Raw genomic sequence first — 18,137 nt, forward strand, 5'->3', positions numbered from 1 at the left:
GGAAAGGTTTCAGTGACCCCAAAGCAGAAGAGGATTCTTTAGCAGTTTCAGGTATGGGCAACTTAAATGTGGAGCGGACCAATCCAGTGAGGATCTGCACTAAGACTTTCTCCTCTTGGGAAGTCGCAGAGGGTCCCTTTCCACCTGATTCCTCCGAAGAGGGATCATCCGTCCCATCCCGATCCTCTGAAAGGGATTCATCTCCTTTATCCCAGAGCTCCTCTTCCTGAGGGTCTTGGGGAACAGAGGAAAGCCTAGTGCTTTTTCTTCCACTGAGTGAAGACGTAATCACGGCCATTAATCTTTCCTCTAGACCATTAATGGTTGAGGAAAAAACCTCTTGTGTAATATATACAGGGGCTGAAGTGCCAGAAGCAGGTGTAGCCCCTGACCCCGATGGCTCTCCCTGGCTAGCCGTCCCTGGCCCATCTTTAGGGGGGGGAGGATGCTGCCGACAGGGGGCCTTCAGAACCTGAACGAGATCCCCTAGTGTCTCTGGTTCTTGGGGTGCTTGAACCTCTTCTACCCATAGTGCAAAGCAACAAGGTGTGAGGTATACAAATGAACACTGCCTGCTGAGCGATGTAGTCTGGCTAAAAGCCTTGCTACCCAATGCTCAGTCTGGTGTTACTTCAGTAAATGCTGCCTAGGAGAATGCCTGTGTCCCACCTTACATGCGACCGTCAGCTCTGTGTCTCTCAGAAGGCTGAGTGCACCTGTACAGAGTGCCTTTAATAGCCTGCAGCTGGCCTGAGTGGGAGTCTAAGCACCTGTGCTGACGTCCCGCCCCCCCCTCTACCGCCCCCCCCTCGAGTTTTGAAAAAAAACGAGCGTTTCCCGCGCTGGCCGACTCTCCTGTCATGCTTCTGGAGGAAGGCTGGGAGCGGGGGGGGGGGGGGGGGGGTGGAGGGGAGAGGCTGGTAGCAAGATCTGCCTGAACGGCTATATTCAGAGATGGTGGCCATCAGGCCACAGAGCCTGGGTGGTATAACCACTTTCTAGACCCCTGTGGCCCCTCTCTAGCCTGGGGGGGAACATTCAACCATGAGAAATCCCCCCTTCCATCTTACCTTGCAGCCGGCCTGAGATGCTGGGATACATGTGCAGCGAAAATAAACACTGAGACAGACAGTCAGCATGTGAAAGTTTGTGCTCTTGGCAGCCCCCGGTGGTCACAATAGGCATAGCATGCATTTACCTTAAAGGAGAAAAGCCACTAGAACTCAAAAATTCTGTGGAATCTCCTCTTACCTTATCCAGCCGCAGGGTGCTGTTTACACAGACCCAATCTTCACCTCTCACGGTGGGCTCCGTTTGAAAAAACCGTCAGAGACTGGGGCCCCCTACGAATAGGGGGATCCAACAGTTCTGGGACCGTAAAGCACCTCGCCAGAAATTAGGAAGTTTAAAGCCATTTTCTGATCTGCGGGGTCCAGCTCTCTAAAAAGAGAAGCATTACGGGTAAAACCTCGTTTCTTCGGACACGAGGCCCGGGTACCAGCCAATTCGGCCTAAAAAGGACACTTTGAATGGATCCAGTTCGCCTGGCTTGCCCCAGTATAGGATATCAGAATATTCCCTTTGGAGCTCAGCACAGGACATCTTTACACGTCCATCACCTAAGACACTGGCGTAATAACTGAGGTATCCCTGCAAGGGGGAGGGATTGTATAGGGGGTTGAACTTCCTGATAGGGTGTGCCAGTGTCCAATCACCAGTGATACCCTATATAACCCATCAGTAATTACTGTGGCTCTGTGTCCCGTGATGTTCGAGAAAGAAATTAAGGAGGCGACAGGATCATCTGAATGACTGGAAGCAGCTGCTTGCCATCCTTTGAAAAGTAATTAACTGCAAATTGTTTTTTATAGACACCCCAAGATATGGTTTCAAATCACCCCAACTGCAATCAAAACAGACCTTCCATGCAGAGATATCAGTGCTGTTCGTTGCTTAGCAATATATGCTTGGACTTTAGCTTTCAGCTAAAAGTCAACACTATTGCCATGATTGACTAAGATCAATCACTGAAAAAACAAAAAAAAAAAAAACACATCCAATCTCCATAACTTATACACAATTACAAACACAAGAGCAAATGGATATGTATTGATATATAAGATGTGTACATAATGTTTAGAGATTTTAGTGCAGTCTGGTCAGCTGGTTACTTTTAACATAACTGTCTGTCTATGTGTATGAATTTGTCTATTTTTAAAGAATAAAGATGTTGGTATTTTTTTCAATTGGGGGCTGTCACTATTCATTAAACTACGTTTTTCCTTCCTGGGTAATATAATATAGGCTTTACCTCTTCACGAACCAGTGAAGAGGTAAAGCCTATATTATATTTTCTTGCAACCCTACTCAACAAGGGCATAGGATCAGATATTTGAATTGGACATTTACTAAAAGCCTCGGCTCTCCATAGCAGTCTATGCTTCCCTGCATGACTGTGTCAAAGTAGCAATCCAGGGGTCTTAGGGAAACATGAGGCATTGTGTAAGAACAAGTCACATTATACTTACTCATAATCTTTAAATCTTCCCAAATTTCTATCTTGTTTGTTGGTCTGTATCACAAAACAAATAAATTATGTTTAAATAAATATTTCAACTTCAAATGATTTTAAATGAATACAAATTGAAAGAAAAAATAGTTTCCACGCTAAAGAGACTGTAGAATAAGGCCTCATGTACACTGTACAATGGGTAAACAGAGGTTTAGGAGCATTTGGGCATTTCCTGCATTATAGGCATTTGGGAGGGTCAACTGATTTGAAAAATCTGTTATCTGTAAAAAAGGCTTCTACATGCAAACGCTGCTCATAAACGCAGAATGTAACAGTGGCAAAATAGACGTTTTTAACTGTCAGTTACTGGCTGTCAAGTTCCAGCATTCAGAAGGAGTTTTCAAATATCCTGTGTACATGAAGCCTAACAATGGAACAGAACAAATCATACAGACTCTGCAGCAGATACTTAACTGTATCCAGAGATGGGAAATAACACAAGAACATATATAGGGGTTGATTTACTAAAACTGAAGAATGCAAAATCTGGTGCAGCTCAAACCAATCAGCTTCTGTTTTTTTTTAGCCAAAGCTTAATTGAACAAGCAAAAGTTAGTTACCATGCACAGCTGCCCCAGATGTTTCACTCTCTAGTTTTAGTAAATCAGCCATATTGTCCAAAGTAACTGGAGGGTTTAATCAGTTAATATACAATTTTTGGGCATGATCCAGATGTTTGGGCCTCAGCCATACATTCACATGTGGTGAGAGACAAAAAAAGTCTTAGTTTTTTTAGCTCCTCAAATATACAGTGGATTTCGGCACAGTGAATTTTGGCACATTGGATCTAAAACAATCATAGAAACACTATATGAAAGGAATGGTCAGCTGGTGCTCAGTCAACCTATGCCCAATAAGTCTGCACCATGAGAGCGGTATTAAACCCCTAAGCAAGAGTTTTATGTATTGTAGCTTACCAATTATTAGATGTGGTGGATACACTTGTTTTCTTTTTTATTTTCCCTTTATCTTCACCTGATGATCCAGCTAGTAAGTCTGTTCATTTTCAACTTCCTTTACCAGACCAAGCTGTCCAGCAAAAGAGGCAATGTTAGGGGTAATAACTGCGCCAACAGACACCAATGCTGGGGGTTTATTATTGCACTCATTGACACCACTGCTAGGGATTATTACTGCATTCACTGACACCAATGCTAGGGGTTATTATTGTGTCCACTAACACCAATGTATGGGGTTTTTACTAAATCCGCTGACACCAATGTTAGGGGTTATTGCGTACAAAGACCTCAATACTGGGGGTTATTTTTGCACTCACTGAAACCAATGCTGGGGGTTATTTCTGCAATCACTGACACCAGTGCTGGAGATTATTGTACTCCAATTTTCCATCTTTCCTCCATTTAAGCATTGTGATACGTTGCAAAAAATGCATGTGAAAATGCACTGCTATTGTGAATCTCTCTAGAAGAAGTATCGGGGGCTGTACTTGGAGTTGCCACCAACTCAGGTTTTAAATCACCTGTCCAGTTTTCCGCCTGAAAACCGGACACATTATGGCTCCCTAAGATAGCTGGAGAGAGAATTGGGTGTTCTCCTCCCTCCAGCCTGCAGGAGGCGATAGAGAGCCGGCACAGCTCAGTGTCAGCGCGGCACTGCAGGGGAGTGAAGACTAGAGAGAGCAAGGAGAAGCTGTATTGTTTGCAGTGGGTGATCTGTAAGTGTGGGGGGGGGGGCAACATTGATGTGTGGAGGAACACCAGGGGACTGTGATGTGTGGGGGGGGCTCTAATGGGGGCACCTGATGTCCCCCCCCTTGAGGCCCCCTATAAGTTGATCACCACTGCTGTAATTGAATAGGTAAGCTGCTTCCTATGGTGGCACACCTGTGAGCTCACTCCCAACCCTGTATCAAACAAACATAATAAACAATGGTTATAGGCAGAAAATTCACCTCAGCTCCTGCAGTTTAAGACATATAATTTTCAAAGTAATTTTTAGAAGCTACAGTATCACTTTAGGGTGGAGGAACTTGACTAGTGAGCACAGAGTCTTGATCTCAACCCGATAGAACACCTTTGGGATGAATTAGAGCGGAGACTGCGAGCCAGACCTTCTCGTCCACATCAGTACCTGACCTCACAAATGCTCTTCTGGAAGAATGGTCAAATATTCCCATAGACACACTTCTAAACCTTGTGGACAGCCTTCCCAGAAGAGTTGAAGCTGTTATAGCTGCAAAGGGTGGGCCAACTCAATATTGAACTCTACAGGATAAGACTGGGATGTCATTAAAGTTCACGTGTGTGTAAAGGCAGGCATCCAATACTTTTTACAATATAGTATATATGCACATACACATTGTATAGAGGTTGACTTTTTGCAGCATTTCTAAGCTAGCCATAAGTTTGCCAGCTTCAGTAGTTAATCATGTGACCCAATGGAGTTTCTGTTGATCAAGGCACACCATAGATTTATATCTGCATAGAGAAGTATTTTAAACAGCTAAATATCAACAGAGAGATCTGTAAATTCTACAAATCTCTGTAACAAAGTTGCTAGTGTGAGAGGATCATTAGCAGCACATTTTAAATGCAAGTTAAAAAAAAAAAAAAACCCTACTTGATGCATCTTGATGAAGTTTCCAAAATGCGTGTTATGTACATTTTATTGGGACTTAACATTGAAAACTTTTCTAAAGCACACCACGCCTAAAATGTGCAGATGTGAATGGGGCTTACAAGGCTTATGTCACAAGCACCCAACTACAAAAGGAAACTTTGGGCACAAGTCAGTTATCCCAAACGTATGCCTTCAGATCTATAGAGAAAACCAAAATACCCAGAGCACATGGGATTAAAAAAAAAAAAAAAAAAAAAAAAGAAAGGAAAAGTCATACTGTACAGAGACAAAACCTATATGCTGCGCACTGGTAAACGGGGGGTATCCATGGATATGACAAAGGTTAGACACATTATTAGACTGTTTTATTCTTCGTGGTTAAACAATAAATGTAATTTGCTGATTTTTTTTGGAAGCAAGATTTATCTATTTACCTTTGTCATATCCATGGATAACCCCCATTTACCAGTGCACAGCATATTAGTTTTGTCTTGGTTACTTTGGATTACAGTCCTCTTAGGTTAATAATTGCATCTTTACCTGCCCTACAAGTGTTTAGCATCCAGTTGTGGATTAAATTGTACAGAGAGAATATATATCAAAACTGCAAGGTAAAGGGTTCGGTTTACCATTAGGCAAATCAGGCCTGTGCCTTATGCCTAGTACACACGATCAGAAAATCGAAAGACAAAAATCGGAGGGATCGTACAATAATTTGATCATTAGTACACAGATTTCGATAGTCGATCACAACAGTTCATCCAACAATATCCGGAGGGATGAGTATGACATTTTTTTTCGGACGATTCCAGATCATCTGATTTTTGTTCATTCAGTACAGTATTCATTTGAAAAAAAAAAAAAAAAAAAAAAAAAAAAAAATCGGAAGGTCAAGACCACGCATGCTCGGAAACGAAAGAATACATTACAACACATTCCATCACTTCCCAAGTTGTATTCAGTCGTACAATTAATTTTCAAGTACTCGCCGATACCGATTGCCGATACTGTTATTTTTAATGTCACGTGGCAGTATTTATTTATTTATTTATTTTTTTTTTACAATTTTTTTTTTTTTTTTTTTTTACAATGCTTTCTTTTTTTTCTTTTGGGGGGGAGGGGGTGGACGCTGTCTGTGTGTTTTTTTTTTATTTAAATTTTTATTATTTTTTACAATCATTTTTTTTATTATTATTTATTGCAATACTTTTTGTTTTGTTTTTTAATCAGCCCTGTTGGGGGGCTTTGGTGAGATATCAGGGGTCTTAAAAGACCCCGGATATCTCCCCCTTGAGACAGAGAAAGAGACCGAGGATAGAAATTCCCCAGTTCCTTTCTCTGCAGCCTCAGCTGCACTGAAAATGAATGGAGAGAAGACAGCGGCTCCTCTCCATTCATAAACGGAGACATCTTAAATCACAGGAGATTACAATGTTTGTTATGTGAATGGACAGAGTCAGCTGACTCTGCCCATACACAAAGGAGGGAGGAGGACATGGAGAGAGACAGCGAAACGGAGGGGGACAGCGAAACGGAGGGGGACAGCGAAACGGAGGGGGACAGCGAAACGGAGGGGGACAGCGAAACGGATCGGGACAGCGAAACGGATCGGGACAGCGAAACGGATCGGGACAGCGGAGGGGGACAGCTGAACGGAGAGGGCATGGAGGATGCGGTGACAGTCAGCGGTGATCGCGTGTGGGAGAGTTACAAGCACCGATCACCACTGTATAGATTTCACTAAAGCAGCTGAAAGCCGCTGGGGGGAGAAGCTTGTAACTCCCCCACGCGCCGATCACTGCTGACTCTCAAGGTATCGGGGGAAGCATCTACGGGCAGGGTCTGCGGGCGGGGGGCTTATCGAAATCTGAAAGCCCCCAGATCCTGGCCCCCCCACCTTATGTAAATGAGTATCGGGTACATTATACCCCTACCCATTCACCTAAAAAAAAAGTGTCAAAAATAAAAAAACAGTACACAGGTTTTTGACAAAGTAATTTAATTAATCAGCTCTGGCGTTTCTTCCGATTTCTTCTCCCCTCTCTGGCTCTTCTCCCTCCTCCGGAGAGGTCTTCTCCCCTGCCAGTTCTTCTCCGAGCCTGGTATGGTCTTAGAGGGGGAACCCATGCCGTTTAAGTTTTTTTAAATTTGGCGTGGAGTTCCCCTTCAAGATCCTTAGAGCACAAGTCGCATTCCAAAGTCAGATCAGTTAAGACGATGATCCAACTTTGATCAATGGGCTGAAGTAGGATCAAAGTCGGACCAAAGTGGTGCAGGAACCTTTTTCAAAGTCAGACAGACTTGTGTCGGACCAGTTAAGACGGCTCTCATAGGGAACCACCGATTTGCATACGTCATGCGACATCAGCTCCTAATGTAGGAGCGTTTGTCGTAACAGTGTGAACCCGGCCCTAGGCAGCATGTCCTCCATATAAGTTATTAGCTACACGTTTCCCATCATTTGTTAATTTGACACCTGAAAAATACAAGCCATAATGTGGACTACTACTAAATCAACTGCACCTGTAAAATGGCAGAAGCAAGGTGAGAAAGGGTACACAATGCAAAAAAGTAAAAAAATCCCATTAAAATTAACGAGGAGATATTTTTACTATAGAAATTAATTAAAAAAAAACTGTAATACCTGCTTTTCAGAAGACTTGTTAGGCTCTCTGAATTCAGTTGTTGCATTAAAGCTTCCTTCAAAGCAGGGAGCATTGATAAAACTATGATGGGAAAGAGAAAAATATTATAATAAATTAGTGTTCCAGTATGATATTTGGTAAAAATGGTAAATAAGTATAAATAAATATGAACTTCTGTGACACATACTATGTTGCACTGAACACAAAGAGCAATATTGCATATGCAGAAAGAAATGCGAATTACACAGCTCATCTACAGCTTATATAAAGATCACAATTTGTAACCTTTAACTAAGCCAAAAGATAAAAAAAAAAAAAAAAAAAAAACTCAGAATGTACCACTTTGACTTTTGTTCTTCCTAACGCAAATTGGGAGTACTGAGTTAAAGAAAAAAAACCTGCTCGACAAAATGTTAAGCCTAAAGCAGAAGATAACGCTGCCAGCATCCTGCTTCATGTAGTCTGGACTGGATGTTGAATGCAAGGAATTCAGTCCAAAGGTATGTTTCTTCCTTATCGAAAGAAAACTAACTATAAAGGTGGAAATTGATCTGCAAACATTCAGTACAGGAACTCACAGAAAAAATGCACATAATTTGATGAAGTCTAGCAACAATTTGACTGAAATGCTACATCAGATCAGTAAATATTATAATACATTATTCAAAGACAGTTTAACAAAATAAAAACAGTAAATTAAATAAGTCTAAAATCAGGCAGCCCTTTCTAATAGTATAAAACAGCTTTGCATCTTCTGTAAGCCTACTGATATACTGCATGGTCTGTCATTTTATTTAAGCCCTGCTACCTTTTCCTCAGCTTGCACACTATATGAAGTATGCTCAGTACAGTGATACTATTGCTGCAAAAAAGTGGCCTATTTACAGTGGAAAGTGGATACTGCTATTTGCTCCCCACTTGACAGGACAGGGTTTAGTCCACACTGCCCCTGCATGCATGAGTAATTCATAAAACGCAAGCCATGGTGTGGAGCCTATGGTGGCTCAATAAAGGCTTTCTGCATAATGCTGCAGAGAACACTCCATGATGGTGAAGAGGTCAGTTCCATGACAGATGTCATGTGACTAATCTTTTTTCCTGCAAGGTTTTTTAATTCCTCATTCCTTGAAATGAGTCCAAAACAAGTGAAGTGCTAAACACATTTAGACATCAAAGAAATCCTGGACAGCAGCACTCCAAAAATATTTGCCTTTATTCAATAAAGTGTCATCCAAAATACAGGTCACAGCAAAGTGGAACAAAGCTTACGCGTTTCGCACTACAGAGTGCTTAGTCATTGAGCTATGACTAAGCACTCTGTGTAGTGTGAAACGCGTAAGCTTTGTTCCCCTTTGCTGTGACCTGTATTTTGGATGACACTTTATCGAATAAAGGCAAATATTTTTGGAGTGAGGCTGTCCAGGATTTCTTTGATGTCTAACTGCTACAACATTGCCAGCACCTGAACTTCTAGACTGAAGGAGATGCCTTTTACTTTGGTCTGACCCACCTGGAGCGGTGATACTCTCTGCTAAACACATTTGTAAAGCACAGTGTTGTGCTTATCTGCCCCCCCCCCCCTCCAGTGCCACATTTGGCACCTTTCGGGGGGGGGGGGAGCGCATAGCTGTTTTTAACAGCTACCCTGTCCCCACTTCAGTTGGACCTTGCAGCGGCAGGGTACATCAGAAATTTGGCCCCCTCCTCCCCCCGCTGTAGGGCCAGTAAGAGAGCGCAGCGCTCTTTGTGCATGCGCAGTAGGGACCCGGCCGTGAAGCTTCCCTTATCGGTAGCACCTGACAGCCGATGGAAACATTGGCTGCGGTGGCGACATCTCTGGATTCCAGGACAGGTAAGTGTCCTAATATTAAAATTAAATATACATTTTTGGAGGGGGAGGCTGGGAACACCGCTTTAATATTTGGGTGTTCCTTATGAAACACCATAAGGCACACCTCTGCTTTATAAAATAGGTCCCTGTGATGTATTTACCATTTTGATTTATTTTGTTCACATTAAACATTATAGATTCATCAGTTTGATAACGTGTGAGCAGAATAAAAATAATGACCTGTCATGTTGCATGTTCTCTGGTTGCTTTCGAAATGATACTGCCTCCTTGCCTGGGCAATGTACTCAGCAGCTTCTCTCTCCTGGATTTCTCTAATTTTCTTCTGCGCATACTTCCCCAGAAGATAAACACCTAGAAAAAAAAAGACCTAATGGATTATCTTACATGCCAATTAAAAATATACACACAGATTGCATGCCTGTCACTTTCTCGTTGTCCCATCTGTAAGAAATAAAAGGAAACATTACAGAAGATGCAGTTGCTGATCTTGTGTTGTAAAAATGTTAGTTGCCTGGCTGCCCAGCTAATATAATAATTTCAGCGTTTCTGAACTAGAACAAGCATAAACATTAATTCTGACACTTTGGCCTGAATGGCAAGCATCATGTCTGGAGGAAAAGAGGCACCGCTCATCACCGGGCAATACCATCCCTACAATAAATTTTTTTCAGCGGCAGCAACTGGGAGACTAGTCAGGATCAAGGGAAAGATGAATGCAGCAATGTACAGAGACATCCTTGATGAAAGCCTGCTCCAGAGCACTCCAGACCTCAGACTGGGGCTAAGGTTCAGACTGGGGCGAAGGTTCATCTTCCAACAGGACAAAGACACGAAGTACACAGCCAAGACAGGACAACTTTGTGAATATCATTGAGTGGCCCAGCCAAAGCCCAAACTTGAACCGATGAACATCTTTGGAGAGATCTGAAATTGACTGTGCACTGACGCTCCCCATCCAACATGATGGAACATGAGAGGTCCTGCAAAGAAGAATGGGAGAAACTGCCCACAAATAGGTGTGCATCATACTCAAAAAGATGTGAGGCTGTAATTGGTGTTTCAACAAAGTATTGAGCAAAGGCTGTGAATACTTAAGTACATGGGATTTTTTTTTTATTTTTAATAAATTTGCAAAGATTTCAAACAAACTTCTTTCACATTGTCATTATGGGGTATTGTTTGTAGAATTTTGAGGATAATGATGAATTGAATCCATTTTGGAATAAGGCTGTAACATAACAAACTGTGGAAAAAGTGAAGCCCTGTGAATACTTTCCGGATGCACTGTACTTATTTTATTGAAAAAGCTAACGTTTCAAATCATTTAAAAAAAAACACATTGACTAATCTAGGTAACAGACACAATTTTTTATCTTATAAAGTTCAACAGAAATCTTTATTTTTTTTTATATAGATTTTTTTATTTTATTGCTGCCAGTGCATGTAGTAAAGCAACATAATGAATTGAATCCATTTTGGAATAAGGCTGTAAAATAACAAAATGTGGAAAAAAGTGAAGCGCTGTGAATACTTTCCGGATGTACTGTATTTATTTTATTGAAAAAGCTAAAGTTTAAAATCATTTAAAAAAAATACATTGACTAATCTAGGTAACAGACACAATTTGCAAAATACAAAATTAAGAAAATTAATATAAGTGGCGCTAACAGTGACACTCTAATGCAGTGGTTCTCAACCTAATGTGATAAAGTGACCATACATTTGACCAATCAAAATTATAGTGTCATAAGAAAATCACAAAAAAAAAAAAAATCACCCTGTGTCAATAAAAATATATAAACATAAAGTCCATAGGTAAGTGACCACCGTGGATGATGTGCAGATTTATTAAGGTATTCACCAAATCACACGTGACAGTGATTCCTTTCCCTTCAGATTCAGAACTCACCAAACAAAAATGCCTCACACTCTCGTGTTTTGGCAAATAAGCGTGATAAACCTTACACTCAGTTTAAACGAGTAATCCAATTTCCATCCGTGTGTGTGCCATTTCAATCCACATGTAAATGAAAAATAGGATTTTTTAAAAACAGCTTACCTGTAAAATCCTTTTCTTTCGAAGGACATCACGGGACACAGAGCCACAGTAATGACTGATGGGTTATATAGGTATCACTGGTGATTGGACACTGGCACACCCTATCAGGAAGTTCAACCCCCTATATAATTCCTCCCCCTTGCAGGGATACCTCAGTTTTGTAGCCAAGCAATATAGTGTATTAGAAGAAGGGCGGGACCTCTGTGTCCCGTGATGTCCTTCGAAAGAAAAGGATTTTACAGGTAAGCTGTTTTAAAAAATCCTATTTTCTTTCTCGAACATCACGGGACACAGAGCTACAGTAATGACTGATGGGATGTCCCAGAGCAATGCTACCTGAGGGGGGGGAACCACGACCAAGTAGGGTGCAATCAGACCTGAGGACCCTGTACCGCTGCCTGCAGCACACTACGCCCAAAGGCGATATCCTCATGCCTTCTCACATCCACCTGATAGAATCTGGTGAATGTATGAACTGAAGACCAGGTTGCGGCCTTGCAGATTTGAGCCATAGAGGCCCGGTGATGCACTGCCCAAGAAGCACCAATAGCCCTTGTGGAATGTGCCCTGATCTGAAACGGAGGAATCTTCTGTTTCAAACCGTAAGCTTGAATGATCAACTGTCGAATCCATTTAGAAATGGTAGCTTTTGACGCTGCCTGTCCTCTATTGGGACCCTCTGGCAGCACAAACAAAACATCAGTCTTGCGGATCTGAGTAGTTGCCCCTAGATAGGCCTTAACTGCTCTTACTACATCCAACGAATGTAGAGATCTCTCTTCCGGAGAACAGGGATCTGGAAAAAAGGAAGGTAGAACAATGTCTTGGTTTAAATGAAAATCAGAAACCACCTTCGGTAAAAAACTAGGATGAGGGCGTAGTACCACTCTATCCTTGTGTATAATCAAATAAGGCTCCTTACAGGAAAGAGCTGCTAATTCTGATACTCTTCTAGCAGAAGAGATGGCCACCAGAAAAATTAATTTCCTTGTTAACAAGACCAAAGGAATCTGACTTATTGGTTCAAAAGGCCGTTTCTGTAACACAGCCAGGACCAAATTCAAGTCCCAGGGGTTTAGGGGCGCTTTAACCGGAGGATTAAGACGCATCACCCCCTGCATAAAGTTTTGGACCAAAGAATGCGAAGCAAGTGGCCGCTGAAATAATACTGATAAAAGCAGAGACCTGGCCCTTGATGGTACTCAAGGCCAGCTTCATCTCTAATCCCATCTGTAGAAAATCAAGGATTCTACCTATGACATATTTCCTGGGATGCCAACCTCTGGATTCACACCAGGTTATATAAGCCTTCCAGACTCTATGATAAATCATCCTGGAAGCTGGCTTCCTTGCATTAATCAAGGTAGATATGACAGGACCTGAGAGCCCACGACTCTTCAGAACGTGGGTCTCAATAGCCAAACCGTCAAATTTAGCGTTTGTAAGGCAGGATGGAACACTGGACCTTGAGATAACAGGTCTGGGCGTTCCGCTAGTGTCCACGGGGAACCTACCGTCATCCTTACTATTTCTGCATACCAAGTCCTTCTGGGCCAAGCGGGGGCCACCAGAAGTACCGACTTCCTTTCCTGCCTGATCCTGCGAAGGAGTCGTGGTAGTAGCAGAATAGGCGGGAATGCGTAAATCAGTGAGAACCGATGCCACGGAATCACCAACGCATCCGTCCCGCATGCAAGAGGATCTTTTGTCCTTGCCACAAATCTGTCTATCTTTTTGTTGAATCGGGATGCAAAGAGATCTACATCTGGAACCCCCCATCTTTGGCCTATGGCCCAAAAGACGTTGGGATGCAGAGAACATTCCCCTGGAAGTAACTGCTGGCGACTTAGATAGTCCGCCTGCCAATTCTCTATTCCCGGGATGAAAACTGCCGATATGCATGGCGCATGCATCTCTGCCCAGACTAAGATCTGGTTCACCTCTTTTTGAGCAGCTCGGCTCCGGGTGCCTCCCTGATGATTGACATAAGCCACTGCTGTGGCATTGTCGGACTGGATCCTGACCGGACAACCCTGTAGCCTGATAGTCCAGGCCTTTAGAGCTAGATGTATCGCCCAGATCTCCAGAATGTTGATGGGTAAGGTCCTCTCTGTCTTGGACCATACCCCTTGGACCGCAGCCTGTTCCAGAACTGCTCCCCAACCTGACAGACTGGCATCTGTTGTTACCACCGTCCAGGTAACCGGTAGAAAGGATTTCCCCTTCTGCAGGTTTTCGGGTATGAGCCACCAATTGAGGCTCTGACGCACCGCATGCGACAGGTGCATCGGAAAGTCTAATGCCTGAACCTTCTTGTTCCAGGTCGACAGAATACTGTGTTGCAGCATTCTTGAGTGAAACTGAGCATAGGGAACTGCTTCGAATGAAGACACCATCTTCCCTAGTAGCCTCATACAAAGGCGGACTGAGGGACCCTTCTTGGTCCTTACTGTCAGAATCAGCTCTCTCAAAGCAGTGATCTTTGCCTGGGGTAGAAATATTTTCTCCTGGCTTGTATCTATAATCAGACCTAAATACTCCAGTCTTCTTACTGGTTTTAGGAAAGACTTTTCTAAGTTGAGGATCCAACCCAGGTGTTCTAGATACCTGACCGTGGTCTCAAGTTTCCATTCAAAGAGGCTACCGACCGGTCTATCAAGAGCAGGTCGTCTAGGTATGCTATGACAGCTATACCCTGAGCCCTTAATCTGGCCAGAGGAGGAGCCAAGATCTTTGTGAACACTCGAGGTGCAGTGGCTATCCCGAAAGGCAGAGCCACAAACTGGAAATGGCGCCCTCCTACCTCGAAGCGCAGAAACTTCTGATGAGCAGGAAAAATGGGCACATGCAGATATGCATCTCTGATGTCTATTGATGCCAGAAATTCTCCTCCCTGCAGGGTGGGAACTACTGTTCGAATTGATTCCATGCGGAAGGATAGAATCCTTAGGAATCAGTTCAGATCCCTTAAGTCCAAAATGGGCCTGACATCCCCATTTGGCTTTTGGACCGTAAAAAGGTTGGAATAGAAGCCCAATCCCTGGTCCTTTGCGGGAACTATCATAATGACCTCCTGCGACAAAAGTCGCTCTAACGCTAGAAGGAGCGACTGCTTCCTCTCTGGGTCTCTGGGAACATTTGATCTGAGGAACCGAGGAGAAGGGAATTCCTGAAACTCCAGCTTGTACCCTAAGGTTACCGTGGAGACTACCCATCTGTCCTGGAAGTCCTCGTGCCAGAGCTCTGAGAACTGTCGCAGTCTTCCCCCCACTCGAGTGAGCGGGGGCGCCCCCTGATGCAGAGGTCTTAGTGTTTTGCCTAGTAGGCTTCTTTCCCCAGGACTTTGTTTGTCCCTGGGGTTGACACTTGTCTCTGGACCCCGATGGAGGCGGCCGTCGAGACTGCCTGGAGGCTGAAGCCCCCGGCGCTGGGGAAAGAGTCCGTTTGAAAGAGGGACGCTTACTCTTCTTCTTGACAGGTAAGAGAGTGCTTTTCCCACAAGAGATTCTCTTGATATAGTTATCCAAGTCCTCTCCAAACAACCTTGCACCACGAAATGGAAACCCAGCCAGTAGCTTCTTACATGGTGCTTCGGCTGACCAATTTTTCAACCATAGGATTCTACGTATATGCACCAACCCCAGTGAAAGACGGGAGGTTTGCACGATAGAATCTCTAATGGCGTCAACCACAAAGCATAAGGCCGCTGGAAGGTTAGCAAACCCCTGGGCCTGCTGTTCAGGTAATACTTTGATGACCTGCTTAACATGGTCTCTTAAGTATTGACAGACTCCAATCGCTGCTACTGCAGGTTGGGCCACTGATCCTGCTAAGGAGAAAACATCCTTCAATAGGGATTCCATCCTTTTATCTACAGGATCCCTGAGCATCTGAGCATTGTCTACAGGACAAGTCAGGCTATTATTTACGGAGGAAATGGTGGCATCAATAGCCGGTATTCCCCACATTTTAATAAACTTTTCTTCCATCGGATAAAGTGTTGAAAACTTTCTCGGCGGAAAAAAACGTTTGTCTGGGTGATCCCACTCAGAATAAATGAGCTTTTCAAGTAAAGTATGAACAGGAAAAGCATGTGCTGCTTGGAAAGGTTTCAGTGACCCCAAAGCAGAAGAGGATTCCTTAGCAGTTTCAGGTATGGGCAACTTAAATGTGGAGCGGACCAATCCAGTGAGGATCTGCACTAAGACTTTCTCCTCTTGGGAAGTCGCAGAGGGTCCCTCTCCACCTGATTCCCCCGAAGAGGAATCATCCGTCCCATCCCGATCCTCTGAAAGGGATTCATCTCCTTTATCCCAGAGCTCCTCTGTCTGAGGGTCTTGGGGAACAGAGGAAAGCCTAGTGCGTTTTCTTCCACTGAGTGAAGACGTAATCACGGCCATTAAACTTTCCTCTAGACCATTAATGGTTGAGGAAAAAACCTCTTGTGTAATATATACAGGGGCTGAAGTGCCAGAGGCAGGTGTAGCCCCTGACCCCGATGGCTCTCCCTGGCTAGCCGTCCCTGGCCCATCTTTAGGGGGGGAGGATGCTGCCGACAGGGGGCCCTCAGAACCTGAACGAGATCCCCTAGTGTCTCTGGTTCCTGGGGTGCTTGAACCTCTTCTACCCATAGTGCAAAGCAACAAGGTGTGAGGTATACAAATGAACACTGCCCGCTGAGCGATGTAGTCTGGCTAAAAGCCTTGCTACCCAATGCTCAGTCTGGTGTTACTTCAGTAAATGCTGCCTAGGAGAATGCCTGTGTCCCACCTTACATGCGACCGTCAGCTCTGTGTCTCTCAGAAGGCTGAGTGCACCTGTACAGAGTGCCTTTAATAGCCTGCAGCTGGCCTGAGTGGGAGTCTAAGCACTCTGTGCCGACGTCCCGCCCCCTCCTCTACCGCCCCCCCCCCCTCGAGTTTTGAAAAAAACGAGCGCTTCCCACACTGCCGACTCTCCTGTCATGCTTCTGGAGAAAGGCTGGGGATGGGGGGAGGAGGGAGGCTGGTAACAAGATCTGCCTGAATGGCTATCTTCAGAGATGGTGGCCATTAGGCCGCAGAGCCCGGGTTTCTAGACCCCTGTGGCCCCTCTCTAGCCTGGGGAGGAACATTCAAACATGAGAAATCCCCCCTTCCACCTTACCTGTTTGCAGTCTGCTTGAGACGCTGGGACATAATCAGCGATTACAACACCTGAGACAGAGTCAGCATGTGCGGGTTTGTGCTCTTGGCAGCCCCCGGTGGTCACAATAGGCATAGCATGCATTTACCTTAAAGGAGAAAAGCCACTAGAACTCAAAAATTCTGTGGAATCTCCTCTTACCTTATCCAGCCGCAGGGTGCTGTTTACACAGACCCAATCTTCACCTCTCACGGTGGGCTCCGTTTGAAAAAACCGTCAGAGACTGGGGCCCCCATCAGTAGGGGGATCCAACAGTTCTGGGACCGTAAAGCACCTCGCCAGAAATTAGGAAGTTTAAAGCCATTTTCTGATCTGCGGGGTCCAGCTCTCTAAAAAGAGAAGCATTACGGGTAAAACCTCGTTTCTTCGGACACGAGGCCCGGGTACCATTCAATTCGGCCATGAAAAGACACTTTGAATGGATCCGGTTCGCCTGGCTTGCCCCAGTATAGGATCTTAGGATATTCCCTTTGGAGCTCAGCACAGGACATCTTTACACGTCCATCACCTAAGACACTGGCGTAAAAACTGAGGTATCCCTGCAAGGGGGAGGGATTATATAGGGGGTTGAACTTCCTGATAGGGTGTGCCAGTGTCCAATCACCAGTGATACCTATATAACCCATCAGTCATTACTGTGGCTCTGTGTCCCGTGATGTTCGAGAAAGAAAAATGCACTAATAGTATAACGTAAAACCAGATTTAATACTGTGTGCACTTCAATCATTACACTCACATAAAATCTCTTAAAAACGAGCAAACTTCACAGCAACATCACATCACAATCCTCCTGTGTAAACGCCCAACACCAGATGCAATAAAGGTCACGGCGGACCTGAGGTGTGCGGATGAAATTCTCACCACCACTCGCTAATGCTCGCTACTCGGGCTTGGATCCATGCTCTCAGACTTAATCCAGCGCGTCCTCCGTCACACGCTGTTACCGATGGATGCCGTACAGCCACGCCCCGACATGTTTCGTCATACCTGACTTACTCATGGCATTGGCTGTACGGTACGGCACCTCCTCCTCTTATACCCCTTACGTCAGTCCCGGCTAAAGGATACGTAACTCTCAACTCCGCTCACCAGGTGTCCCCGCAGCCACAATACATCCCGTATTGGGTCGATCAACATCAACAGGAGAGGCGAATACATCTGAATACACATTTCTAACTATTACAACAGTAACAGTGATATGCGCCGGAGATCAGCAACTTCATTAAAATTAAATAGTGGAATTTA

At 44.3% G+C, this 18,137-nt stretch overlaps 1 protein-coding gene across 1 annotated transcript in view; it reads right to left on the reverse strand.

Annotated features, from left to right (window-relative positions):
* PEX3 (peroxisomal biogenesis factor 3) overlaps window positions 1–18,137 on the reverse strand; it is a 73,779-nt gene that overhangs the window by 50,711 nt on the left and 4,931 nt on the right. Inside the window, exons 3-5 of the mRNA XM_073627416.1 lie at window positions 9,869–10,000; window positions 7,797–7,878; window positions 2,529–2,572 (exon numbers count right to left, since the gene is read on the reverse strand). Of these exons, the coding sequence (XP_073483517.1) occupies window positions 2,529–2,572; window positions 7,797–7,878; window positions 9,869–10,000 (258 nt within the window). The remainder of the gene's footprint in view (window positions 1–2,528; window positions 2,573–7,796; window positions 7,879–9,868; window positions 10,001–18,137) is intronic.

This window comes from Aquarana catesbeiana, linkage group LG04 (assembly GCF_042186555.1).
Source record: "Aquarana catesbeiana isolate 2022-GZ linkage group LG04, ASM4218655v1, whole genome shotgun sequence".
Classification (NCBI taxonomy): domain Eukaryota; kingdom Metazoa; phylum Chordata; class Amphibia; order Anura; family Ranidae; genus Aquarana; species Aquarana catesbeiana.